Source organism: Falco peregrinus, chromosome 5 (genome assembly GCF_023634155.1).
Source record: "Falco peregrinus isolate bFalPer1 chromosome 5, bFalPer1.pri, whole genome shotgun sequence".
NCBI classification, from domain to species: domain Eukaryota; kingdom Metazoa; phylum Chordata; class Aves; order Falconiformes; family Falconidae; genus Falco; species Falco peregrinus.
This window is the reverse complement of record NC_073725.1, coordinates 109,595,894-109,623,389: the sequence shown is the minus strand read 5'-3', so window position 1 is coordinate 109,623,389 and position 27,496 is coordinate 109,595,894. Positions and strand designations below refer to the sequence as shown.

Genomic DNA, 27,496 nt, shown 5'->3' with positions numbered 1-27,496 from the left:
AAGCAAGTGCCTCTTTCTCTCCAAACATTCAAATATTTCTCATACTTCTTATGATTTAAGTTCATTTTTGTCTCCCACCTTAGGAGCAAACCCACAGCCTCCAAAGCCCACACTTCACAGTACTATGGGCTGCTCTGGCACCTCTTATGTAGGTTCTTTCAAGTCCCATATTGTTTTAATAACTAGAGAATGCTGGCAATTACTATCATCAGAAAGATTCCTGCTTGCTTTTTATGCCCCTGGGCCATTCCCTGGAATAGCTAGAAAGTAAATACTCTATACTATAAATAGTAATTAAAAAATCATTATATCAGTTTCACATTCATTTTCCTCCCTTCTGTAGCTACACGATCACTGTATTTCCAGATACCCATTTTCCAGCTACCTGAGGAATGATAACCAGGTAGCCAAGCCACCTACCTTGTGTGCAGATCTCGACTTTATTACACGCTCCACTTGAATAATAAAGACGTCCACATTTGGCACCAAGTAACAAGAGGTGGCTTAATTCCTGTTATCACACAGGCAACTACAAGCAATCCAACCTTCCAGCACTGGGCTTTGCTCATTAACATTAGGTTATTCAGTTATGACAAACAACTGCAGTTCTCTAGAATTTTAAGTAATTGTTTAGGAGCACCAAGACACTGTAACACATTGATGAAATCTGCATTAACACAAGCCCATTCTTTTATTTCCCTGACATCAAGGCTTGACACGTAAGGCATCAAAAGGAGCCACAAAATTCCACATAGAACAAAAGGCATTCACAACATTAACCACCTTGACATTCCCACACTAAACCTGAGGTCTTCCTTTAAAGCATGGATAGTCTGCCTTCATTCTTTGAGAATTCCTAACATATGTCAGAGCCACGCATTAACTAGTGTCATGGTATGAGAGAAAGGCATTTTTCCTCTGCCTACTGAGTAACTCCAAAGCTCACAGGAGCAATTTAAGGACCTCTGTCATTAACTATTGACAAATAACATTCTTGGCAATTCCAGCCATAACTCTGGGCTCAAAAAATTGCAGCTTTAGAACAAAGTCTTTCCTGTTCCTATTACCTGCCCTAAATTTTATACCAAGGGCTTAAGGTCTGCTTTATGTATGTGGAAAATAGTACAGATTTAGACTGATAAAAACAAGTATGGAAAAAAAACTGTATCAGAAGAGATAACCAAGTCTTCATACATGCTACGCAGCTAGATACTGTTTGTATCACAGAAAGAAAAAAGCACGCAGTACATTTGAAACCTTTCTAGGATTGACAAAAAGACCCACTACCAGGATGGTGTATTTGCAACTTTTTTGTACCATTGCTGGTTTTAGTAAAACTTAAACACACCCAGGAAGCCTCACTCAACATAGATGCTAGTTCTTTCCAAGGTCAAAGATAAAAAAAGTCTTCATTCTTCAGATCTTAATGATTTTCATAAGCCTCATGTGCTGTTCAGAATTACAAAAAATTACCACTTCTAGGCTGTGAATGCAGAGATCCTGCTGCTATAAATTAAAGATCTCCACTAAAAGCATCGATCCTTTAGCGCCTGCCACTCTTCCAGCTATGTATGGCCTTTGTGTTTAAAACACTGAGCATTCTTTAAATTAGGAGTCTCCAAACAACCGAAACCATGTCGCTTTACAGAATCTTGCAGCTCCTCTGGCCAATTCATGTTTCTTCAATCAGATCTAAATTTAATACAGAGTCCAACGAATTTTCAATTTATTACCCTTAAGAGTAGAGCTGTCCTCACAAGGTTTTAGCCTAACACACACAAAAAACTGCCATTGTTAATACAAGGGAATCTTCACTAGCCCAGAGCTGCCGCAGAAGCAAAGCTGAAGCAACATGAAGTCACCCACTACAGACAAATGTCCAGCTTGTGCTCTGCACGCAGGATGCCTGTGACAGGAGTCCAGGCTGACCAGTGAGATCAGCAGCCAAATACAGCCCAAAGGCGACCAGTCTTCCTACTGCTGTAGGTGCTCCTCCCTGACAATACAACGGAATGGCATTCATTGATCCAAAGACATTAAAGCTGATATTATTTTATGCACTCTGCCTGAACTGCAAGGTAAAAGGTTGTTGGAAACACAAACAGGTCAGAGTAAGAAGAGCTGTGAACAGCCAAGGAAGCTACAAGCTAGAATGCAAAACACACAACAAAACATGCAGACAGGTACAGGATGCACAGTATAGTAAAGCATTTATTAGTCGGTATTGGATTTCTATTTATGAAATACAGTTACACCAGGAATAATCTTGTGTAACAGCGATCAGCTGGCGATCATCAAAAGTACAAAGCCCTTCAACATCAATCCTGCAAGTCTTAAGCCCCTGTTAAATGAGCAAGAAAAAAAGGAGACAGACAAGTTGGCATGGAAACAAGGAAAAAAGGAGAAGGTAAATTAAAATCAACGCACTCATAGAAATTCCATGACAGAGACTGCACAGTCTTGATTTCAAGAGGAATTAAACAGTGCATGCCAGCACAAAGATCACTAGAGCTGTGATTACTCTTGGTAGCTGTTTTTCAGAGCTTCTATTCCCCGTATTTACAAAGAAGGACATGTCTTCCTGAAGTTCAGTCCCGTAAATACAATCAGCAAATAACAGAAGCGACTTCTGCCACTTCAGCTGGAAATAATGGCCTTTGCTTGAACTGCACTGAACACCGTAATTAAAACTGATGAGAAAAAACAGACCCCATTCCTCAAAATTGGCCAATTTCACCAAATAAGTGTTACAATGTCTACATGAGTTGCATGGCAAAATTAGTTAATTTAGATACTTCCCCCTTACACTAAATGATGTCAGTGGAAAAAAACACATCTTCCCAATGGCTTTCCAAATTTCTTTTAATTATTTTGAAAAAAAGAGATAGACCAGTCAGCATGATCCACACATTGAAAGTCTGATTCTCAGAGTTTACTCAGCACAGTTTGTTTACGTGGATGTGACCCCACTGATCACACCAGACACACTGCAGATTTGCCCTCACACAAGTAAACGCCAGATCATATATGTAATCGTAGAATACCAGGTTGGAAGGCACCCCAAGGATCATCTGGTCCAACCTTTCTTGGCAAAAGCAGTCTAGACAAGACTGCCCAGCACCCTGTCCAGCTAAATCTTAATGTGTCCAATGTTGGAAAATCCACCACTTCCCTGGGGAGATTTTTCCAACGGCTGATTGTTCTCATTGTGAAAAATTTTCCTCTTGCATCCAATTGGAATATCCCCAGGAGTAACTAGTCACTTGCACCCATTACTTCTTGTCTTTTCCATGTGATTCCTCCTAAAAACAGAGTCTCCATGTTCTTTGTAGCTACCTTTTAAATACTGGAACATGGTGATAAGGTCTCTCCTAAGCCTTCTCTTCTCAAGGCTGAATAAACACAGTTCTCAGCCTTTCCTCATGTGGCAGGCTTCCCAGTCCTCTGATCATCTTTGCGGCCCTTCTCCGGACCCTCTCCAGCCTGTCCACATCTTTTTTGTATAGCGTAACACATCTGTTTTGTATAGTAAGAGAGTGCACACCTTTCATCCTACGGGCTCCTATGGCAAACATGCCATGGGATTGGCAATGAGGACATTGCAGTTTCCACTCCTAGCAAAACAGTGCCACTTCCATTGCCACTACTGAGTGGATAACTAGGAGAATGTGATTTAAGGACAGACACAGGCAAGGATTTATATGTCCACATCTACGTTTGTGGGTGCCCAGAATTAGAGTCCGGTTCAAGCAGATTGTGGAAGAACGGGAAGAGAACTGAATGGTAAACTACTTCTATAACAAGTGAGGTGTGGTCTATGCTTCTGACAGCAGCTACAGCTCTAACAAAATTGAGAGCCTGTTATGTTTGAAGATCTCCAAAAAGAGCAGTTTAAAACACAGACATTTTTTCATACAGCAGCTTCTCAGTTCTACCAGGACAGATTTAAGACTTGCCCAGAGGGGACGAAGCAAATGAGTCTCATCATTTGCAAGTGCAGCAGGAGACTCCTTTTCTAGCTACCTTATCACACCAAGGCCCAGGGTCTGAAATCAGGATAAACTCTGAATTCTCCAAATTGCAAGTAATCTGAGAAATCCAAAGTTGGCCTGTGAACATGGTCTATTCCTGACTTCAAAAAAGATTTCAGAGGAATTTTCATTTAAAAAACCACACCAAAACACAAAATCAGTCCTCAGGCGTAGGAAAAAAAAGGAAGAATGGAAGAAAGAAAGAAAGAAAGAGAAAACAAAAAAATCCTCACAACAGTCAGTAGTTTGTCATTGCCAGCAAGGCAGCAGCAAGCAAGCGACAGGAAAGAGTCAAGAAAAAGCTGTCTTCAGGCTGCAAATTAGTTATACACAATCAGAGGCTACTGAAGAGAGACCAGAATTCTTTAAAATACATGCCTGAATGATAACAGGACAAGAGCCTGATTATTTCTGGTAATGCCAAGCTTTTTTTTTTTTTTAATTAAAAGACTATGAAGAAAAGAAAATGTATGTAGATTTTTAAATTATTGGCTGAACTGTAAAGCACCTCAACAGAAAAGGAAATCATTAAAAAAAAAAATCTTCATTGCTAACAGATGCATCAAGACTTCCATGACTCAACACAGAAAATATGGAATTACTAAACGCTTCAGAGAATTGTTCAGCAGACATTTAATAAACAGAAAGAACAGTTTAACTACCATTAGGAATCAACAAAATTTACATCATTACAAGTTCTAGAAGTGTCTTGAAAACCTCCGTCTTGAGAGTTCAAAGCCAATGCCTGAAACCTGAAATGACATTAGTGCCTCGGAAGATCCAATGAAAAGCAATAAAGATGTTCAAACAGCATGAGAGATTTATACACAATGAGAAATCGCAAAAAACATTACAAAGGGAAGTAGTGGATCAAGCTTCAGCAATCTGTTCAAGATTATCAAAGACAAGAAACCTGAATAACGTATGTCATTACTTTCTTCCAAAGCTCCAGACGTTCAGAAATAAAAGGCAGTAAATTAAGTCTGTGAATTTTGGAGTCTTTGAAAGCAGATCACACTTAGAGCTCCTAAAATAGCTAGTGGAATACACCTGTTTATAGCTAAGTCAAAACATAAATATATCTAGTATTGCACTAAAGAATTAGTTTCCAACTAAGAATGAGACTTCATACGTACATCTAGTGAACTGTTTTTCTCCCTCCTCCAGACAAGTTTAAAAATAATTACATGTGTTTCATCATTTCAGGAGATGAGAATCTCATTTTTGCTGCCTTGCTCCGTGGGTAATTGTTTCCCACTATAAAGTTAGGTATGAAGTGCTACTTACACAGATCCAGTATGATTGTACATCCACTGTGTAAAGGTGTGCAGAACTCCAGTTTGCATGGCAGACAGTAAATTCAACCATGATGGTAAATGTAAAATCCTGACCACAAAGGGTTAAGTTCAGGCTATCTCTTTTTAAGCATTACTGATGAAATGATGGCAAGGTATTGTTTAGAAATAAAAAGGAAGGATTTTTTTCTTCCTCTGAATGGATCTAATTTTATTTTATTGTGCTCACAAGTTCATCACACCCCTGACTTCGGCAGGGCAGGGGACTGCAGCAAAGCAGAGGAGCAGGAAGCAGGGAGGAATGTTTACATTCCTCAGCAGTGCTCTCACCGACTTCCATAGCCACTGAAAAGAAACAAATGTCATTATCAACTTTGAAAAAAAAAGCACAGAGGAATCTTCGGTTATGATTTTGGACATGTGAGGGAACTTCACTTTTTAAATGCTGCAAGAACTAATTCAAAGGCCGCTTCTCATCAGCACAGCTGCTCCACCAGCTCTTCAGTTTTGCTTGTGTTTTTGTTTTGCAAGACAGGGGATGTCTGTTAAAGATTTCTGTCCTGTCTCCAGCCAGAGGCCCTTCACGCGGGTGCAGCAGCCTGCTTTCTAAATACTTGCTGCAGACGGTAGCTGCTAATTGAAAACCCACCTTTCAACAAGTAAACACATCTTGACCCAAGTTCTGAACTCACATTTAGTAGGAACGCAATGCAGGCTTCATTGCTGTTAAATCTAATCCAAACACATCCATAAAGGTTCAGCTGCACAAGGTCACCTGCTTGAGGGGGTTATGCATTTGAACCCGTCTGCCAGCACCCTAGCAAGAACCACCAGCTCTTACACCTTGGCGAGACCAGACTGTTTCGGGTATCATTAAGAAAGCCAAAAACCGGGTGTGATCTTTGTAGGAATATTACAGATTTTTATATACCTGGTCATAAGTGAACAGGAAGAAGAAAAAAAAACAAACCACATAACAATAGAGGAATTTATATAATAATACTTCTAATGCTACAGGATTTCAGATTCTATCACTACAATCATCACACTGGAATTCCCGAGTGATCCCCCTCAAAGAGTATGTGTTAAAACATGGAATAAATGCAAGTTTCTGGATACATTTTACAATGGCACATTCACTGATGAGTTGGGCACCAATTTGTGTCCCCATTTTTGCCCCCTCCTTTCTTACTATTCAGTTGCATTTCCTTTTTAGAAACAAATCCACATGTTTTTAAGCAAATAACGTTTTGATTGCAGCTTGCCCTACAGACATTAAAAAAAAAAAAAAGTCATAAAAGCCTAGTGTTAACAAGGGATCAGAAGTCATCATTCCCCTCCTTTTCCCAAGAGTGAAATCTGTTGCCTATCATGTTTATTAATCCAGATCAGCAATCCCAAAAGAGAGGTCAAAAGTTAACCCCCCTCCTCACCAATTTTTGTGCAGCAGTAGCCTTGCATTACAGAACACTAATTTAAGCCACGCTTTTATGCACACAGTTGCCTTGATTAAAACAAACCAAGCCGTGCTGCCAGGACTGTTTTCTTCAGTGTAACACGTCGTGCACAGCCAGTGGCTGATGAGCTGATGGCTTCCAGCACGACCCCAGCGCACAGTCACTGGGAGAGTCAGCTCCCCACGGTCACCACAGCCAGGACGAGGTCTTCAGCGAGCAGAAACTTCTCCCAAGTTTCAAACCAAACGCAACCCAAGGAAGTGGTAAATAACTCCTCGACTTCTCCATATTCCCCCATAGGGGATTTCTGAGTAGGATCTACACAGACAGACAGATCAAAAAGTTTGAGTCCTCTCAACAGACAAATTATCCAGACCATTGTTGTACAGGTCCGTTGGGCAGTGGCCCAAACAATAAGCTGTTTTTAGAAAACCAGGGATTCATCCTCTTACGTGGCATGAGGGAGGGATTTAGCCTTAATTTAGCACCATTTAGAAAAGATTACCCTTTAATTGCAATAGGAGTTGGCAGACACTGGCAGCAATGAATAGCCTTTATCCTGCAAAGCTTCCAACCGGCCAGTGACAGCTCCATGGCCAGCTGCAGAGCGCGCCGGGCTGTGCCCACCAGCCTGGCCAGGACAGCCACCCAGGCCAGAAGGACCCCCGGGGCTGGGCAGGAGCAGCGGGAGCAGCCGGTGGCATGGCAGCTGCAGAGGCACCTGCCCTCCTTCAGCCGCATGCGGCCCAGGAGGAGCCTGTGCTGAGGGGCAGAGGAGCTGCCACAACACATGGCCCAGAGGAGCCGCAGCACTGCGAAGGGCTCAGAGGGAAATGCAACAGGACGGGCAGTGGCTCGGCTCGGGGTCCCAGATGGTTCTGGCAGAGATCGGGTGTGAGGGAAGATGTCCATTTCTTCCACTGGCATCAGCCTGGCCCGGTCAGCAGAGGCACCCCCTGCCACAGCACTCCGCCATTCCCTGGTGACAGGGCAAGAGGCACTGGCTGCATTTTGGGGCAGCGAGAGCCCTGCCAGAGCAGATGCGCGACATGCCTCAGGTGTAGTTGCCAGATCCCAACCAGTCTCCAGTAGCTCATAGCCACTCAGGAGCCCAGTACAAACGTCATCCAATTTGGATCAATTCTAATGCTCTTCCAGATGGGGTCCAGGGAAATTTAATTCCTGTTCAAACTGATTTTGCTGCAGCAGTAGCACCTGCCTTACACCTGTGCTCAAACAATAAACCGGAATAATCCCAGCTTATGCTGGCATAGGACAACCCAGAGCCTACTGCACACTTAAACTCAACCCAGCTTTCTTTTTAAAAGGTCAATGCAAAGTGGTAATTTCTATGCACAGACAAGGCTTTAAGCCAAGGTTATCCTCTCCCCCCTCCACTTCTTACCCATCCTTGGCAGCGCCTGGCATTTCTGATGGCCTCAGGCCTGAAAGATAATGCCACTAGCCCAGCTGGCTGAGCCACGGGAACATACCAACCGGGGAGAGGAGAAAGAGGCTCTTCAGCCGGGAAGCTGGGAGCTTGGAAATGAGAAGCGTCCAGAAAGGCCTGATGAGACGAGGAGCCAGAGAACTACTAGTGTCAAGGGAGAAAGTAGATCTTATAAAGAGGAGGCAAAGAGCATGCATCCACAGGAAAGGGTAAGACAGTCAAAACAGTGGCACAGGGTAACAGCAGCAGAGAGATCAAGGGAACCTGCACAGCAGAAACTATAGTGCAGTTCACGAGGAAACCAAGGAAGAGGAACAAAACCAAGGGCAGGAAGGAAACAAGTAGGAGTGGGAAGAAGAGACAAAAGCCTGTAGATGACTGACTGCTCTGCCCTTGCAGCCAAGCCTCCTCCTCTCCTTTGTGCAGTAACTGCTTCCAACTTCTTAGCCTAACACTAACTTTTGCCTTCCACGCTGGCCCCCAAGGTAAAGATCAAAAACCAGGCCTCCAACAGAGCTGCAGAAGAGTCCCTAAAAAAATATCACACATTAAGCAAATCTAGCCAAACAGCAGCTGTCAGAAACACAAGTCAATTCAAGACATCATTTCAGTCTAAGTCATTACATAGAATAGAGAAATCATCCTAGCCAGGACAAGGAACAGTGCTGTTGTATTGGCATGTAAGAACAAGACTTCTTGTCTAGTTTTCATACAAGCAGGCAGACTATTCTGACTTTCCTTCAGCTGTGGCAGAAGCTACAGAAGAGGAAAAGGATGACCAAACTTCAGTTTCAGCAAGTAAGCACATACTAGTCTGAAGTACTGTGGGTTGAGAACTTGAATAATTGCGTCATTTGCCCAGGATATTCTTCCCCAAACATTTACATTCCCTTCAACACCAAGTAAGCCCAGCACCGCACTCAAAAATGCCTTGGAAAATACTTTAGAGGAATGAACAGTAGTGGGATTAGCTTGGTTTTGTTTTTCAATGAGGGATACATTTTTGCAGTTATATATTCAGAGTACTTGTAAAATATTATCTGACTGAATAAACCACTGCAAAGTATCACGCTCTTGGCATGCTGATAAAAGTTAATCGCTCTGCCTCTCTCCCCAGGACCAAATGTGAAGCAATTCCGCATCCTCTGATGCAATTGTATGGATGCTGAAGTTACTGCCAACAGATCACTGGAAGTATCTAACTGCATTTAAGATGTAGCGTGCTAAGAGACATGCATTACATGTAGACAGTGGGCCTGGAAGGAAACCAGACCCCAAATACGCAATATGTATTTAATGCAGCCACACAGCAGATGCACTCCATGGCACCGTAAACATCTCAGTGTATTAAGCTACATCTCTGCGTTCAGCTTCATGAGTTGCTGTAGCACATCTCCAATCATGTTTGTCCTACTCTGGTCACAAATGGGTAATTGATGAAAAGTACATTTTCCCAGATTTAGGAGAGTAAGCAAGGGACTGCAGTAAAGAGCAAAGTCAGGACTGAAGTAAACCGACGTTCTTCAGCCTTTCAGAATCAAACACATGGCTCTTCTTAAGGGTGTGCTTAATAGCATGCTACCCACCCCACCATTTTCTTGCATATTATTACACTTTTTTTGCATTCACTGCCACTGCTGCCCTTACTGCTCGTTCTCAAACGAAACACTGGGTACATCTATACAGCACTAATGTCTAAATCATTATTACTTCAAAACCAAACCATGATCCCCACACAGAACTGGGAGAAGCAGAGAGCCCCATCTTGTACTCAGTGACATATTGAAGCAGATCAGTTTTATTTTTTTAAGACTACAATGAAGAATTCTGTCTCTCCAAGAGCTCGTTTCACATTTAAAGCTAGAATTTGCATAAGCTGACTTGTTCCATTATAGACAGTGCTTTTAGGCACATGAAAGCCTCAACACTGAAGAAAAACTAAAGAAATGGAGGAAAAGGAATTCTACCTGTCCCCCACATGTTACTCAAATTCCCCAAACGTAACTGAAAAGAGAAATAGAAATATACACATTATCTACAGTCCTGAAATTTCAAGACACTAGATCTGTAAGTCCAATGGAAAAACACTGTAAACCATGCTCTGCTGCAACACCAGCTCCAAACACAGCATTAAGTCTGATCTTAAAACACAAGAGGAAAAGTCAAACCATCCAAGCCTGTGCACTGGAGAGCATTCACGTGCACACAGGCACCAATCAGGAATAGTTCTAGCAATCTTTTATAAGTAAAACCTAGCTTTAGAGACTCATTGAATCAAGAAGCAATGGAACAAAACTCAGATATGCATAAACTCCACATCTTGTGGAGGCTCTGTTCCCTTGTACAGCAGTACTCACTGAAGATTAAGGCCACATTCTTCATACAAAGCCTAATATTATGTGCTGTAAGACAAAGCCAACACATGACTAACACAGCATGGTACCAGGCAGCAAATAGAGGACCCCAAGGCAAAAGAAATACTTTCATCAAATTAATCACTTTCTATGGAGATGACCTTGCCACAGAGAAGAACGATAATAAGCTGAGAAAATACATTCCTTGTCAAGTACACATAGAAATACAGTGTCAACCTTAATGCTATTTCAGGCCTATTGTAAGTACAGGACAGGCCTGTTGTGAAAATAAGAGCATACACAACCACGCTGATCAAGAGCAGGCACAGTAGACCACAGGGTCGATAAATGCATAAACGCTCTTTGAGGCTGGTTCCCACAATTCCCAGAACCAAGAACCTTAAAAGTTAACAGATGCCTCACAGGGGCTTTGCCAGCCGAAAATGCCTCCCCGGATGAGCTAAATTCCAAGAGACGTTCCCCAGCTGCAGTCCGACACACTGAGGAGCATGAAAGGAATGAATGCCATACTATGCTCCCCACAAACCCTAACAATGGGGAGGTCAGAGGGAACATCAGACCAATTTTGATGTTAACAGGCTTTGTGTCATGTTAAAAAGGTCCATTTGCTTCAGTCCCAATAACTCACTTATAATTTAGAGCACTTGGCCACACTGGTTAGATTAGAGCAACCAGCTACAAACCAGTGGAGTAGCTAATGTAAATCCACAGTTTTTGTTCTGTGCAGATGTACCTACAAATATTAGCAGCTCTCTGTCACCACATTTCTCACTGTACTCCCGTTGTTTGGTTTCTACCTGTTTCACAGCAGCCCTCACACAAAGCCTACATCCCAGCCCTCAGAGGCTCTCACCTTCCTAACAACCTCCCAAAATTCAGAAGAGAGGAGTCACAAGCATCCATGCTTCAAGCCTGACTCTACTGGCCACGGACAATCCTAGGTACAGTTTCCCTCCAGTTCCCCATGTGCCTACCTCCACTGGGGACCCAGGAGGACAGGAACATATTGTCAATGGCTCATTTGAGTCAAAATTAATCCTGGAATACAGGATTTTTCCCATCCCCAAAACCCACAGAAGTTAAAGGTGACCACAATCCATGCACATCACTCTAGAAGTTAAACAGCAGTTTGCAAGGATAGAGCGTAGAATCATGCCAAATATATGCAGAGGTGAAGGAGGGCTTCAAAATTCCTGAACGTGAGCATGATTAGTAGGATCACCACAAAAACCTAAATGCAGCAGCAGAACTATAAAGCTTGTGAAACGCTTGACACTGAGAAAAGACAACCCATCTCTGCATTCCTTTCCTAAGAGGTAACGCTGCAAGTGTCACAGCAATCGGCATTCCTTCAGTCCTCCTGAAACCCAGTCAAACAACTAACATAACTCACATGCTCCACTTGCTAAAATCTAGATTCAGCTACTCAATCCTTCAGCAAGAATTCACTGCCTAAATATAGCTGGGAGTGGGGCGGGGGGGGGGGGGGGGGAGTGGATCATAAAAATTAGTTCAAACTTTTTAACTGTTGTAAGTGTATGCCAAACTAGGGGGCATATTACAAAGCACAGTATGTAAAAACCATACATATATAAGCAGCAGAATAACTGAACCGCAGAATAGTTGAGGCTGGAAAAGATCTCTGGAGATCATCTAGTCCAACTTCCCTGCTTAAAGTAGAGCCAGCCTACAGCAGGTTACTCAGGATATTGCCCAGTAGGGTTTTGAATGCCTCTAAAGATTACAGGGAAAGAACAGAAAATGAGAAAATAAGTTAAGCATGGCACACACTGTTTGTGGTTACTTATGTACGTACTACGGTTCAGTCTTTAGTTTTTATGGACTTCTCTGCAGGAACACAAATACACTAGAGGCTAGAGCTGAACAACTCCACAGCTAGATTTGTTCCAAGTGACTCAAATGTGCTCTTAAAATATTTCTATGATTACCGAAGGATCTTAGAACAAGACTGCATTGTAACTGGTGATGGTGGGGGGCAGATGTTTTAAAACACCCCTACTCCCCAAACACTGCTCTAATTTAGCCAATTAAGTGCAAGGGGTCTCATTTCCCAGGGATTAGATTGGGTATTTTGGCTTCAGCCCACCTTTAAATAGCTTTTGAATTGGACTCTGTACAAAACATAGGCTGCCCTCATGTAAAAAAAAAAAGGACTTACTACTCCTAAAAGAAGAAACTTACAGAAATAGCTGCCTTGTATTTTGCCTAATTGTGTCCAAGTCAAATGTGGCTGCAATGAAGCCACTGACAAGCGGCAGGTGAGAACGGGCAGTTACATTCCCTCAAACTGCACCCAAACACCAGAGGAACCTAATGCACACACAGTGCTCCCAGTGGATGCTCTTAACCAGCATGTCCTGAGCCCTTTCCATCTATCCTGGCCCGAAACCACTGTGAAGCAAACTTCACTTGTTCTCACACAGAAAGTAGTCTCACATTGCTAAGTTAGCTGTGGCAGCTTCCCAGTGGAATACCCCCTCTTGCACTGCTCGTCATAGCACCCAGCATGCTCACCCCACTTACCAGCTGATCAAGAAAAGACTCGAGCACCAAGCTATTAATATGCAAATCTGCCGTAAAATCACCATCAGCTCTCCACCACTGACAAACTTACTTGTCCTGCAAAAATAAACTTTCAGTTGAAATTTTCTAGTATTTATAGATGGTCACTGGACATACTTGTCCCAGGGCAGAACACCCTCATTCCTGCTGACTATGCTTTAGATAAAGTAGCCTGGGGCCAAAGCTTATAATTTTATTTTTAAGCCAATTGTGCATATACTTGTACACCTGGCATTGCTATAATATTAATATAGTGAATACATGAATTATCACGTAATGTTTAATACATAAATACACCCATGCAAGAAAAGAAAATGGCATACATGCACAACCGAAAGCAAATTACACATGGTAACTGCTAACATTTTAAGAAAGATGACAGGCTTGTAAGAGATTAGCAAAGTTAAATTTCAAATAAAACGCCTGATGTTTTTTATGCTACTCTAAGCCTTCACTTTTGAAGACCTTTTGGTAAAAATTCTTCATGAACAGAAAAAGGAAGAACTTTATAAAGGTTATGCAAAATACTCTGCTCTCCAACTGCAGCAATTTCACAATCAGCAATAGTAACAAAACAAAACCAAAGCCCTGTGGGCTTAGAGAGGAACACAGGACCAAAGCCAGGAAGGAAGCTGGAGTTGGCTGATGTCTGCTGAATCAAGCCACTGCAGTTTCTCCTCATTCCTGTGGGGAGTGGGGAGCTCAGACAGACCTGCCTGCCACCTACCCAGCTGTCCAACCTGTCCAGCTTAGATCACCTCCAGCCTCAGAGATTCCTTTTCAAGTCTATGAAGACTGTGGCTCTTGAGCGCAAAATACATATAGGGACAGGCGGACAGGCACAAGGAACAGCGCCCTTTGAAGGGAAAAAAAAAAGTACAAAAAATATTTCTTGTCTTCTCCATGTATTACCTTTTAACTTCTGAACACAAAGAAATTTCAAGACCAAACCGAATTACCAAAAAGATACATATTAGGAGACTGAATAAAGCAACTGTAATCAGAAGGGATCCGAACAAAAAGTTCCAACCTTCATGCAGTGGCAAGAATGGAATGACTACAAGCCAGAAAACAAGAGAGGCAGCTCTACAACTACCCAACTCACTTTTGGGGAAGATGCCTTCAAAAATCCTTTCACAGACCCACTGAAACTCTCCAGGAAAGTTTATCTGGAAAGCAGACACAAAATCCTTTTCAAAACTTTTAAAGGGGGAGGTGGGGAAGGAAAAAAATGTGGACATTTTGTGACAAAGTGAAAGGTGTCAGACAAGGCTGCAACATCCTCCACCACCAAAGCTCCAGGAAGGAGGTTTCAGTTGAACACAGTGCTTGGGCAGTCATAAGGAATGTTTTGACAATGCTTAGCATAAACAAGGATTTAAAGTTACAAGCTCAGTCCCTAGCTTGTATCTCTTTTTTGCTCTCCTTACCACTTCCCCCCACTCAACTGATAGCTGCCAAGATCTGCGCAAGAGAATGATTTACACATCCTTTCATTATATATATGTAAACAAGTGAGCAGTCACAAACATCTTTCAAAATACATTCTTAAAAAGAACAGTAGCTTGAAGGCCTTCTCTTCTTGTGTTTAGCTATTGTATGCAAAAAAGAAAGACTTGAGCTTTTTCAGTCTTCTCATAATGCTAGAATTTGCAGATGTGCATAGGTACACCCAGAAAGTAAGGAATAAAAATCCAAGTAACTGCCTCTTCTTGCAAGATACTCAACACACATCCATGCTTTATTAACTTCCAATGGGATACAGAAATCTACATTGTGTTAGTTGTGTGTCATGGGGGAAATCTGTGTTTACAATAAGGTTTGAGGCGTCCAAAGAGATTTCTCAATGCAATTCACCAAGGTCATATTACATTAGCCAAGTCCATCCATTCAGTATTTCATTCCCTGTACCGTAGCGTAAATGTAAGAGAAAGCGCTATTTCATGAACTGTATTTAAGGGAGTTCTATCAAGAATTGCTTAAGTACATTAAGTTTTACTTGAAAACACATTTTTGAATTTCATGATATATTTCCTTTCTCAACAGGGTCAACAAGAATTAGAAACCCTAAACAGAACTAAAGAAGGAATTAATGTTAATTTAAGATTAAACTCCAGTAGTAAAGCATAAAATCTAAAATCCTCTTCCTCCCATTTACTTTCTTATTAATTTAATGAGGGAAACATCTTTAACAGCCTCCTTGACACAGCAAGGAAACTTGTGATGCTGTAAACTAAGGATGCAAGAGGACAGTTTAAAAGCTAAGTTTGCTGTTTCAAAAAGCAAATGAGCTATTCCAATTCCATGAGCTTTTTGGCTGTTTCTGAAAGGAGAGAGTTCAACACTCTTCCACTAGTTTACTTAAAAGAGCTGTGCTCACAGAACAGCCATTCCCATTTCCTGCCCATAAAACATTCCCAACCTACTTAAAATAAAGGAGGGAGAAAAACAAGACAAAAATCCAGTGCTGCAACTGCAAATCAAAATCCAAGTACTTATGAGTGTCTCGCTGAACTTCCACGCTGCAGCGTGCCTGCTTTCCAACCAAACACTGAGGCACAGCTCCAAGGAAATGCTAGCACATGATTTTCTTGTTGTCGGTGAAGAAAGGTCACTGCAGTCCTGGACATTAAGTTGCAGGGTCTGTCTGCATTCCCATTAAATCTCCCATTTTTTAAGTAATTAAAACACAATAGAGACTACACTTTGCTGTTTTAGAAAATCTGTAACAAAGGCCCTTTGAAGGCACAAGCCTTAACTCACATTAAACACAGAGCAGCTACAGTTAAGGGGATGACTGTATGCATTGCATTTGTTTATATTAGGGGCTTAGGAGTACAAACATCTGTACAAGGTTAGATGCTCAATTAACACTTCAGATGTGCAAATACAAAACCATCTCATGAGGATCAGAGGTCTTAAATTATTTTGCCATTTAAAATGCAACTACTGGAGTCATGGAATTGGTCCTCTTTGGGAGAGGAGGGGAAAACGCAAGGGCAGTTCAGAGTTTCTAGCCTCTGCGCCTGCACAAAAGAAACATGTTAACCTAACTCTCAATTCCTCCTTCTATACTCGCTTAAAAAAAAAAAAAAAAAACCACAAACATTACACCTATCATTTTCTTAAGGCACAATTCCTGGTATCTTGGCATATAAGACTGGCAACACTGCCAAAACATAGGCAGTGCACAAAGCCAAAATTTTGTCTATGAAAAACTGTGTTTGAGACTAGAGGGGCAGCTTTCTCACATTTGTCTCTCCGGAACAGATTTGCCGCACAAGGGCGGGCACAGATCTTGGCACATCCCGTGCGAGCCCAGCACATAGCAGAAAAGAGGCCTTAATGTTTTCTTAAGTCCCACTCACTTTAATTAGCTTATCTGGCAAGACTGTCATAACTCACCTATGCAACTAAGTCATACTGGACTGGTCTCTGTTCCCACTGAAGTCCCAGAGGATCTTGTCACAACTGAATAATCAGATGTTAGAGTGATCTTACTAATTAGAAAAAGGAAATTACAGTTCTGCCCTTGTCAGCTCTCTGCAGCCTTTGCAGTTGCCATGAAGGGACAGGTAAGTGCCTTCCTGCCCACCTGAAATGGTTTTGATCACAAAAATGCCAGGAGGAAAAGGCCATTATATCCTAATACAAGGAGACAGAAAAATTCAGAAATGTTTGCCAAAACCAATGACACAAAAATCAGAGAAGTTTGGATTTAAAGCAAAATTCTTGTTAAAGATACACAAGGAAAGAAATTGTGAGGCAAGAGTAAAAATAAGCCCACTGTAATACTTAAAACTGTAATCTACTGTACCTATCTTCTCCTACCCACCCAGAAGAAAAAGGCCTCCACAAACACAAGCAATGCCTAATAAACCTGCCATAGCAAGGGGATTTTCCAACTTAACAAAATGTTCTGGTTTTCATACACTTGAAGTTAACTCATTTACACTATTTAAATGCAGATTTTGTGTAGCTATACAGTATGCTAAAGATGCCACTTTCACATTAGGCTTGTTACGTACACGCAAGACGGATTTTTATATGCCAGGATCTCATTCATTTCAAAAACCAACCACCCATTCAGATTTAAAAACAACCATCCACATTGTTATGAAAGACCAGAAAGCTGGCCGACAAAAGCTAGAGCAGTTGGATTTATTTAAGATCACAAAGCTTATCGTTCCATTATTAATTGGGAGAAAAGAAAATCAGCCTATTTTTCTAGAGGACAAAGCCAGGACAAAGCCTTCTTAAGGGTACTAGCATTTCAGAGGGTGCACAAAGGTTTGCATTTTCTTATACGTTTCATCACACTAAATATGTTGCTGTATTCGAAATGCAAATTCTTCTTTAAAACCCTCTGCCTACCACAACTGTAAGATGCCTGAGAATATCCCAGTACTGCTGAGTGACAGAATGAAAACCATTACGAAATGTGTAAAATAGACTTTTGCAATGAGAAGTGTCAGACACCGAAGCCACAGAAGTTTGAGGAAAAAAAGAACCACGTGGAAGAAGAGGTATTTGATGAAGGGAGAAATGACACCTCTTGCTATAGGTCAAGCCTCACTGTTACAGACGATACGGTTGTTACATAGTTTTATGCAAAATTTAAAGCAATAGAAGAAAATTTGAGCTGGAAATGAATAGATCAATCCCTGCTCCTCACTTCTAGAGAAAGTATTTATGTGAAAAATTATTAGCTGAGAGATTAAAGCTGAGAATATTTTATTTATACTACTTCTTGGTTAAAACACTTTATGAAAGCATCACTAAAAAGCAGTCGAGTGGAACTGCTTGCACAGCTGTTGAACACAGTGAACTAAGATGAGAGTCAGACTGGAGCCTTTATTCACATAGATACAAGTTGCAGAAAGCTACTGGATTAAACAGTGCCAGAAAAAAAGTTTAAATCAGGACCACTGCTGAATGATTTCAGCTAATTTTATTTAGATCAACATTTATTTAGGGAGGTATATTTTGGAAAAACATTCTTTCTTCTTTTGCTAGTATGTACCAAAACTGGGGGCACATGTTCCGTGACACTGCTTTTTTCTGCTCATCACCTCTTGGGGACAGTCACATTCATCCTACAGATTCCCATTTCAAAGGCCAAATGCCCCCTCCAAATGACATCAGAGAAAACCACAAAATAATTAGAATACATTTTCAGTCAGTCTGTATATGTTTCCTTCCTAACGTAGTGTTGAGAAGTTTCATTCACAGCTACTGGCAGGGCACCCACTGCTGAGCTCTACAAGAGCTAGAGGGCTGGGCTGGGCTACAGACTTGTCATGATATTCAGCCACGCTGGGCATGACAACCAAATACCTCCCGCAAAACACACACAGCCTTGTGTGCAGGGACTGCAAGAAAATCCCTTCTACTTTAAAGTCATCTGTTCACGCACCACAGTAAGTTCCAAATAAACATCATTCACTGGTCATTTGAAAACAAAAAGGATTCTGACCTTGGAAACAGACTAAAATCAGATGTAACCAACTCTGTATGCATAGGAAGTAATGAAACTTGCTTGGTTTTGACACATTAGATGGCAGCTCAAACGTCTTTTTAGTTTGTAGCAACAACGGGGCAGTAAATTGATTCACCCATTAGGCCAACACACTTCTCCACCTTGGAGCCAGAGCTAAACTACATGGCCAGTTCTGTTCAGCACTGATAGACAGGACACCTGGAGAATCTTCCTGATTTATTTACCATAATACTGCCTCGTTGCCTACAGCATAGTGCTCAGCACCAGTCCATAAGCTTGCTAAGATCCAGACTGTGTGCTGGCAGCAATTAAGGGGTGAAAACAAAAGATTTAAGGGAACAAAGGACTGCAGCATATTGAGAGGCTGGGCAGAGTGCAGCACACCACCAGACATACCACTCTTCCTACGAGAACCGTGGAGGTCCTAATACGGCATGGCTGCTCCCCAACCCCAGTGCCGAATATGGCCACAGGACCGCAGAGAAACCATATCCCTTCCCTTTGGGCCAAACATTCCCAGTTAGGCCCATGTCCAGGCACACGGACCCCAGAGCCATGCAGTTTTCTGTGTAAAGGACTCTCTAGACACTACGTGAGTTCCTGCCTCTCCAGAGCTCTGGTGGCAAACCCATCTGTTTGAAGACAGACCACAGCTTTTAGCAGACCCTTCAGATGGGTCCCCATCTACCCACTCTGTAGTGATGCCTGTCTGCAGGGCAAGCCTGACACACATGGGGATGTAGAGGCAGGCTCCACTGCTTGGTATGTATTTCAGCCAGAATAAGGAAAACAGCTGGGAAGAGAAGATGGGAAGGAAAGCAGGAGGTGAAAAGAAGAGCTGGAGGAAGGGGAAAATAAGAAAAGTCCCAGCTCTGCAGTTATTACACTTAAAACTTGAGCTATTCTCCAAAACAGAGGCTTCTGCATTCATTTGAATGGCAAAGTTTATTTATGTCACTTCCCTCTGCTAAGGTTTTGTAGATCATATTTCAAACCCACCGTTATATTCCTCTGTTGCTGGGTTACCAGATCTGAACAAACAATTCTCTGCAGTCTGCCAAAAGCAGAGAAAGAAAGCAAATGAATGCCTGGAGGATGCATCACCCTCTGGAAGTCATCTTATGGCCCCACGCTGCTACAGATTAGTCACAACCTCACATACAGTAGAGCAAAAAAGGAAATGGTGAATCCATTAACTCCAGCACAGTGCACAGATCTGAGAACTGTTATTCCCACCCACTAGCCCCCCTCCTAAGGAAACCAGGCAATTTTCCAAATCATTAGAATTTTCTTTCAGATTAGAAGAAAAATGGTCCTAAATTCAAACGGATAAATTGGGTATTAACACCCCTGAAACTAGCAAGTTTGTTTCAGCAGATGCTGAAATGGCAAGCAAGAATTATGACTTGAAATGAGTAAATGGCAGGTATCATCACAGCAGAGCTGCACAAAAACCTTCATGTGATACACCATTGATGACTGTAGGTTTGAGACTCAGTTTCCAGGCAGGACATCTGCCACATCACCGGCTGCACAAACTTTGGCCAGAGATGTAGGAATACACAGCCATCACCCACACAGGGGTGCCCATCAGAAGCCCTCCAGGTTTGCTCATGCCCTCAAGCAGTATCACTTTGAAGAAATGTTCCCCTGCAGCATCTGCAGAGAGAGGCTGCCAGCCTGCAGTAGTTGATCTGGTGTTTCTCCTGTCGGGACTGCTTGTCCCCTGCTGCTGACCCTATCGCCATGCTCTCTCCATCCTACATGCAGAGCCTCAGCCCTCAAGTGCCCTCAATCCAGGACTGAACGCTGAAGGTTCTAAGTCTCAAACAGGAACAGCTCCTCAGCGCTGCAGGACACTACATCCCAGTACAGACCCCTGTTGGGATATAACCAACCAGCATGACAATGCTGTTGCCACTGCAGCATCCCCAAGACTGCCAGTTCCCAGCAGTCAGACAAGATGGACTCACGCACGCTGTGCAGGCGATGGTTTGTGCTGTTCAGGCAGCAATTTCACCATCGAGCTCAGCAGCGTGACTAGCTTAAGATGCTCCTCTCATCACTTATTTGCTGCTGCTGCTGTAACATGCTTTTGGTGAGGCAGTACCTGCACAACCACGTGCAGCAAGCCTGTGACCCAAATCAGGGAAATGACTTAATTCAAAAACAGGAAGAAATCTGTTAACAAAAAAAAAAAAAACAAAAAAAAAAAAAAAAAATTGGCTCAGTTCCACAGTATAGTTCACTGTATCCCCTCCAGCAGGACAGCAAACAGCCAGCACTGCCACACTTCAGGGGAAAAATGCATAGTAAATGGCACTACTGCTGCCAAAACCTTGGGTTTAATCTAATGTAGAAAATTAAAAATAAATTATCTAATGTTTGCTGAAGGGTCAGGGACTGCCCTCATTCTGGGCCGAGGCACGGACAAGCATCACAAAACAAAAATAAAACATCACCTTTCACCAAAACACAGCTCTCAATGAGACTACAGCATCTTAGGGAAACACACTACTCTGGAAACGTGGCAGGGGGGGTGTTAATAATTTAATTCCACTCAAAAGTCCTTACTATTCACACAAACATTTATGGATGTTTTATTACATAAGGCATATCAGAAAAAGCCCAAAAAGAAAATTCAGCAATTTCACAAGAAAATAATCTGAAATCATGGCTTTAAGAATATTACCATTTCTGATTTTTAAGAAACGGAGTTCAAGCAACACTGGAAAGAAAACTAAGCTAGCAACATGAAGCCTTACAGATTACTATTTCTAGTACAGCAGGAAAAACTGGAATGTTTAACTTTTCATGCTTTGTTTTTTCCAAAATAAGGATATGTAAGAAAAGTAGCTTTTCCAAAACACAGTACTAAGTGCCTATACCGATGCAGATAGGAGATTAAAATTACAGGTGGCTCTATTCTTAATGTAAACCAACTATGATTTATCAAAATACAAGTGGCTTAGTTTACACGGGAATATTTTGCTTATCCCATCCACAGATTCCAGAGACAGTAACTCTGTTCACTCCTACATTTCAAGTGTGGCAAGCGTTGGAGTAGAATCCACAAGGCAGGATCACAAAAGTATAACTAATTTCCATTAGTACATGCAAAACTGGTATCAGTTCCCCAACATCAATTTATAGCTGTACTTTTCTCATTCTAGATTTACATATGTATATCCAGAATTAAATTTGACCTAAGTTGGTCTATTTAAAAAAAATATTACCTCTAACCTTGCAATGCTGGTAAAACCAAAGGGTTTAGTGCACAAAATAAAGGAAATCTCAAATGTCATTCCCTTTCAGCAGGAATCAATATTATACCTGAATATTTGTTAGGAGGAGGCTGCAGAGGTGTACCTGAGGCCTTGGAGGTATTACTACTGAGCATCATTGTTTACCGTGATTAAATGGAAAGATCTGGTCAATCCAGCACTGAATTACGAGCACAGAGGATTTAATCCCAGTCTGCCACGGGCTTGTTAGGCCAACCATTTCTTACCTCTTTGCCCTTATGTTCCTACACACAAAATGAGCACAGTAGTCCAGCAGCACTATTGGTAAAATGGTTTGAAAGTAGAAAAATCCAGTGCAGAACATCACTGCTACTTAGTAACCAGCTTGTATGTCTGTCTATAAGGTATATAACATCATATAAGGCATAGGGGAAAAGGAATGATTTCTCCTCCAACTTTTGAAGGTGCACAGTTAAAGCATTAAAAGCCAGTCTTGATGAAGTATCATGTCTCCAATTAACTGTTACACATGTAAGTGAATTAAGTAAAGCAAAACTTCCATCAGTGATCACAGACAGTATACACTCTACCGGAGCAGTACATTCAAATAAACAGTCCAGGATGTACCACCTCAGTCACACAGTACACCCCACTTCGGCTTAATGGAAAATGAAGCAGCAAAGTGTTATTTGAATGTTTCTTTCAAAGACAGTTTCCAAGTCTACCCAGGAATCCTCTACAGAGAATTTATGTCATGGCATGAAGTCAATACGCAATCCTCAAAGGCAAAAACCAGAAATAAGAGTCACCGCCACGCTACAAAGAAATGAAGGGTCATGTACAGATCACTGCCACTCTTCCTTTTAAGCTTCCCCCCTACCCCCTCTCCATTAAAAACCATATACAACCATACAGGTCACATTAACTGTGATGTACTGACACATGCTTTTAGACTTTAAGGACAGCCACAGTCTACTTGCATACTTTTACATTATACAGAAATAAATAATTCATAATATAATGCCCATGTTTTCAGAGGGATTTCAACACAAGTCTACCACCACCAGTACAACACAAGCACCTAATCAGAAAGGAGCTTTGAACAGCAGCCACTTTCATAACTAATAAATATAACTGACAACTCAAAAGCAACTGGGAAGTACTGAGTGCAGCAGATAACCCCTCTTCCAAACTAACATTCCACATCACATTCCCCTACAAATCACCACAAGCACCAGTAACCAAAGCCCCAAACACTTTCATGAGCTGAAGCACGCAAAGAGCTGATCCTGCCCATCTTCCTCAGAACCACAGAAATCCTGGCTCAGGCAGGTAGGTAGCCCTATAATTTATACAGTTAGCATCATCACAAAGGCTCACAGGATGACTTATTAGTTGAACACAGCCTACAGAAACAACTCTTTACTACTTCATCTCCTACAGAGGAAAAAACAATGGTAAAATTATATGTATACAATGTGATGCAGTATTCCACTACAAGAAAGCCACTATCTTATTTCTCTGAACCAGTGAAAACTGTATTATTTATCTATAATGTTTCATAAAAGTTTGAAATCAATTCCCTTTTACAAAAGCAAAGGAAAGACTCAAGATAACCAATAAGTTTACCTGGGGAGACAGTCTGTATTTAAATTTAGTAGTCTCAACTGAAAATTATAGAAATAATGCAGCACAAATTACCATAAAATTCATGAGATCAAATCAGTATGCAAGCAAGTACAAGGACAAACTCTGGGAAGAGCTGACAGTTTATCAGGGACCCCGACTAAAGAGGGATTGGGGTGGAGCCTCAGTGCAAGGAGGAAAGGACAGCTCCCCAGCTTCACCAGGAGGACTTGAATTGCAAATACTGGGTGTACACAGACATCTTTACAAAACGGGGTACAGCTCTGAGGATAAAACCGTGGAGGTGACGGCTATGACATTCTGCTACAATCACGCATTGGGGAAAGGTAGGAGAATCTGGCCAGAAATCTATGGAAGATCTGATAACTATAGCAGAAAAGCCTGTACTTTCAACAAATTAGTATTACAAAGTTCCCACGCTCAGAGCTCATTTACCTACAGTATGAACAGGGCCATGATACGGGGTGCTTCATAACATTAAACAAATGAAAGTATATCCAAATTTACAACACCCAGCAGGACTGGGAACTCTGCTGTGTGCCTGCACAGCTCTTAGCATAACATGTCCTTGTATTACTGAGGTCTCCAATGGAGAAGAAGAAAAAAGATCTATAGAGACCAGAAGTGCTGTATTTTAAAAGGCTGCATGAAGTCACAGCTAAGAAGCCAGAAAGCACCCACGTTCTAGTCAGACATGCCACCATCGGCCCCTGCCTTTGCAACCTAAAAGAGCAACCTCAGGTAACCCACAGTAGAATTCCTTTAGTTAGCAGCTTGACATGTGGCAAGTCTTGTACGCAACGCTCCTCTAGCTGTGCCTGGGAAAAGCAAGCAGTTACATAAAACACCAAAGGAGATAAACCTTTAGCAGATGCATGAATTATGCTCTCAAAGGAGGAGTTTACAATGTCTAATGCAGACCACATTCCTCCCCAGCATCACAAGAAGGCTAGAGGAGCAATGCTTTTTCCCTGTGTAGGCTAACCAGCAGAGTCCTCAGGCTGTTCCCAGAATTGTTTGCCTCCCAGGTTTTGACTTAATTACAATGGGGCATGCACACACAAAGCAAATCCTTCAGCATATTAAGAGCAAAAAAGAGTGAATCACTGCTGATTCTGCCATTTTCCTTTTTTTTTTTTTTTTAATCTCTTTTACAAGCTTCTGAAGCGTTGCAGCCCTAAAAGAGTGAGAAGCTGTCTTGAAGCCTTTTTCCACCTGAAAGCCAAAACAGGTAATGCCCAAGTGTACACAGCACAGCAACTAAAGCACTACCTGTGGACTGAGGCAATGTGACTTCCATTCGTGGGTCTGGCGCTGGCTTGCTGAATGAGGCTGGGGGAGTCCCTTCACCTCCTGATGCCATGTTTCCCCCCCACTCTATCAAACAGGTTTACTGACTTTTCTTTCCCTTTAGCACAACCCTATCACTCTCATCTTCTTTTCAAGACTGCCTCTACCCTTGACTTTCACATAGCATCTCTGCGGCTGTATGCTGCTTTAACTTTGTTGGCCTCAAGTGTCTTTAGTTATAGCGGTACATCAGCTCAGCTTGCACATTTAGTTAACAAGTTTATAGCCATGTAACTCAAACTAATTGACCTCTTTTCCTTATTCTTGTTTAACATAATAAAAGCAGAGTAAAGCTTTATTTACAAGACCAAAAGACACAAGGGATGCAGGACATTCAGCTGAATCTGTGAATTTGTACCAGTACATTTACAAGTACTTACTTTCCCTTTGAAAGAGCTATTTTGACGTTACTTCCAACTCCTTTTCCAACTGAATGAGCTAAACCAAAGACCCATCGGACTTGGTTTGCACTGGTCAAATAAATCTACATATATACACCTCCTAGGCTTTTGCAATCAATACAAGGCCTAAATCAGTTGAAAAAGCAGCACTGGGTTTGCCTGCACGGCAACACTCACCAAAATAACCAAGGGTACAAGCAGACAAACGAGTTCCCATGGGACATGCTATGCACACGCTGGCAGGGGCCCAGCTGTGCTCTCAGGACAGCTAACCACGGCTCTACCGATTCTGGCGAGTCGGTGCCACCCTGTGCACGGGTTCATCCCGAGGCAGCGCTTTTCCCATGTTCTAGGCCTGGACAAGACCTTGCTCGAAGAAAACATACGCACCAGCTGACCTAAGATAACAGCACTTCTTCTGACAGACCTCACTCTGCAGCACAGAGTAGATCTGAAGTTTCCTCAAAAAACCCAACAAACAAAAAACCCCCACAAGACTCCAACAACAGGGAACTGCACCAAAACAAAGCTATACGAACTAAACCCCGCTGTATTGTTTTCGCGGCGGCCAGCATCACGGAAGCTACGAACATCAACGCAAGGTTTCTGCCCCAAAGGAGCGCAGGCGTGTGCAGCCGCCGGAGGGGCCGCGGCCGCAGCGAGCCCCGCTCCGCGCTCCCCGCTCCCCAGCGCCCGGGGGGCTCCTCGCCCGGCTGCAGCCCCGGGGCCGGCCGGCTGCCGCAGCCGGAGGCACAACGGGTCGGGAAGCGAGAGAAAAGCATTTACCCGCTTCCCTCCCGCATCCCCCTGGCGCAGGAGAGGGGTCAGAAGCAGAAAAGCTTCCTTTTTTTTTTTTTTTTTTTTTTTTTTTTTTAACTCACACACCCCGACCTGAAAGGCGATGGCCTCCTGTCATTTAAGAGAAGGCAAGGTTTAGCCGCGCAGCCCGCAGCAACGCCGAGGCCTGCTCGCCCTCCTCCAAATTCTGCCGGGACGGCGCGGGGGACGGCGGGCCCGGCCGCTCCGGCAGCCCCACGGTGGCCCCGGCGCCCCTCAGCCGAGCCCCCGGCACGGCCCGCGGCCCCGGCGCCGCCCTCCCCGAGCCGCCCGCCGCCCCGCCACCCGCTGGGGCCGGGCGTGGGCCGCCCCGCAGGGCGGGCACCTGCGGCCTGGCCCCTCCGCCGCCTCACCTCCTTCAGCTGCTCCATCTCGGTGCGGATGGTCTCGTACTCCAGCTCCAGCTCCTCGTACTGCTGCTTCAGCTGCTGCTTCTCCTCCAGCACGGCCAGCCCGTACTCCGCCGCCTGGATCTTCTCCCGGGTGGTCTCGCCCAGCTCCTGGAACAGCCGCTTGATCTCACTCCGCAGCCACTCGGGCTCCGACTCCATCACCAGCCTGGAGTACTCCTCCTCCTCCATGGCCAACGACATGTCGGCGGCGGGGGCGGCCGGCGAGGCGAGCGGGTGAAAGGGCGAACGCGCAGCCCGTCTGCCGCCCCTAGGAGCGCCGCGGCCCGCGGGCAGCCATGGCGCGGCCCGCCCGGGCTGACATCAACGGACGAGACGCCCGCCGCCCTCCGCCGCGCTGCCCCTCACGCCGCGCCGCCGCCGCTGCGAAACTCGCCCCGAGCGCCGACCGCAGTGAAATCATTCAAAAGGAACGGCCGGCCCGGCGCCGCGCCGCACGCTGGGGGCGGTAGTTCGCGCCCGCCGCCGCCCCGCGGGGCGCGCCGCCTGCCGGACCACGACTCCCAGCATGCACCGCGAGGGGCGGCGGCGGCGAGAGCGGCCCCTGCCGGGCGCCCCTGGCCCTGCCCGCAGAGCGGCGGCGGGCGCGGCCGCCGGGGAGGGCGGGGGCGGAGCGCACCACGGCTCGCGGCCGCGGCGTCAAAAAGGCGCCGTAGCGCGGCCGCGGCGGGTGTGCGGCCCTGGCGGCGGCTGCCCGTGCTGCCGGGAGCGGCCGGGTGTAGCACGGCGGTGCCGTGCTGAGGCCATCCGGCGGCGGCCGCGCGTGGGCTGGGAAGGTGCCCATTTTACCGGGCCATGTGTCACAGGCCGCGCCGGCACGGGAGGAACAGGCGGCTGGGGCGAGGCGAGGCGTGCTGCCGCCGGGGCCTCAGCTCTCCCCGCGCCGTCCGCCGGCCGGGGGCGAACCCTGTGCCC

General features: G+C 43.9%; 1 protein-coding gene across 8 annotated transcripts in view; it reads right to left on the bottom strand.

Annotated features, from left to right (window-relative positions):
* BICD2 (BICD cargo adaptor 2) overlaps positions 1-27,020 on the bottom strand; it is a 95,920-nt gene extending 68,900 nt beyond the window's left edge. For 6 of the 8 annotated variants that reach the window (XR_008747320.1, XM_055804635.1, XM_055804636.1 and 3 more), the window contains exon 1: positions 26,525-27,020. Coding sequence is in view for 7 of the 8 variants with exons in the window: in XM_055804635.1 (XP_055660610.1) it covers positions 26,525-26,764 (240 nt within the window). In the remaining variant the exon portion in view is untranslated. The remainder of the gene's footprint in view (positions 1-26,524) is intronic. The other 2 variants (XM_055804641.1, XM_055804638.1) reach the window with 2 other exon arrangements.
* Between the last annotated feature and the right edge of the window lie 476 nt (positions 27,021-27,496).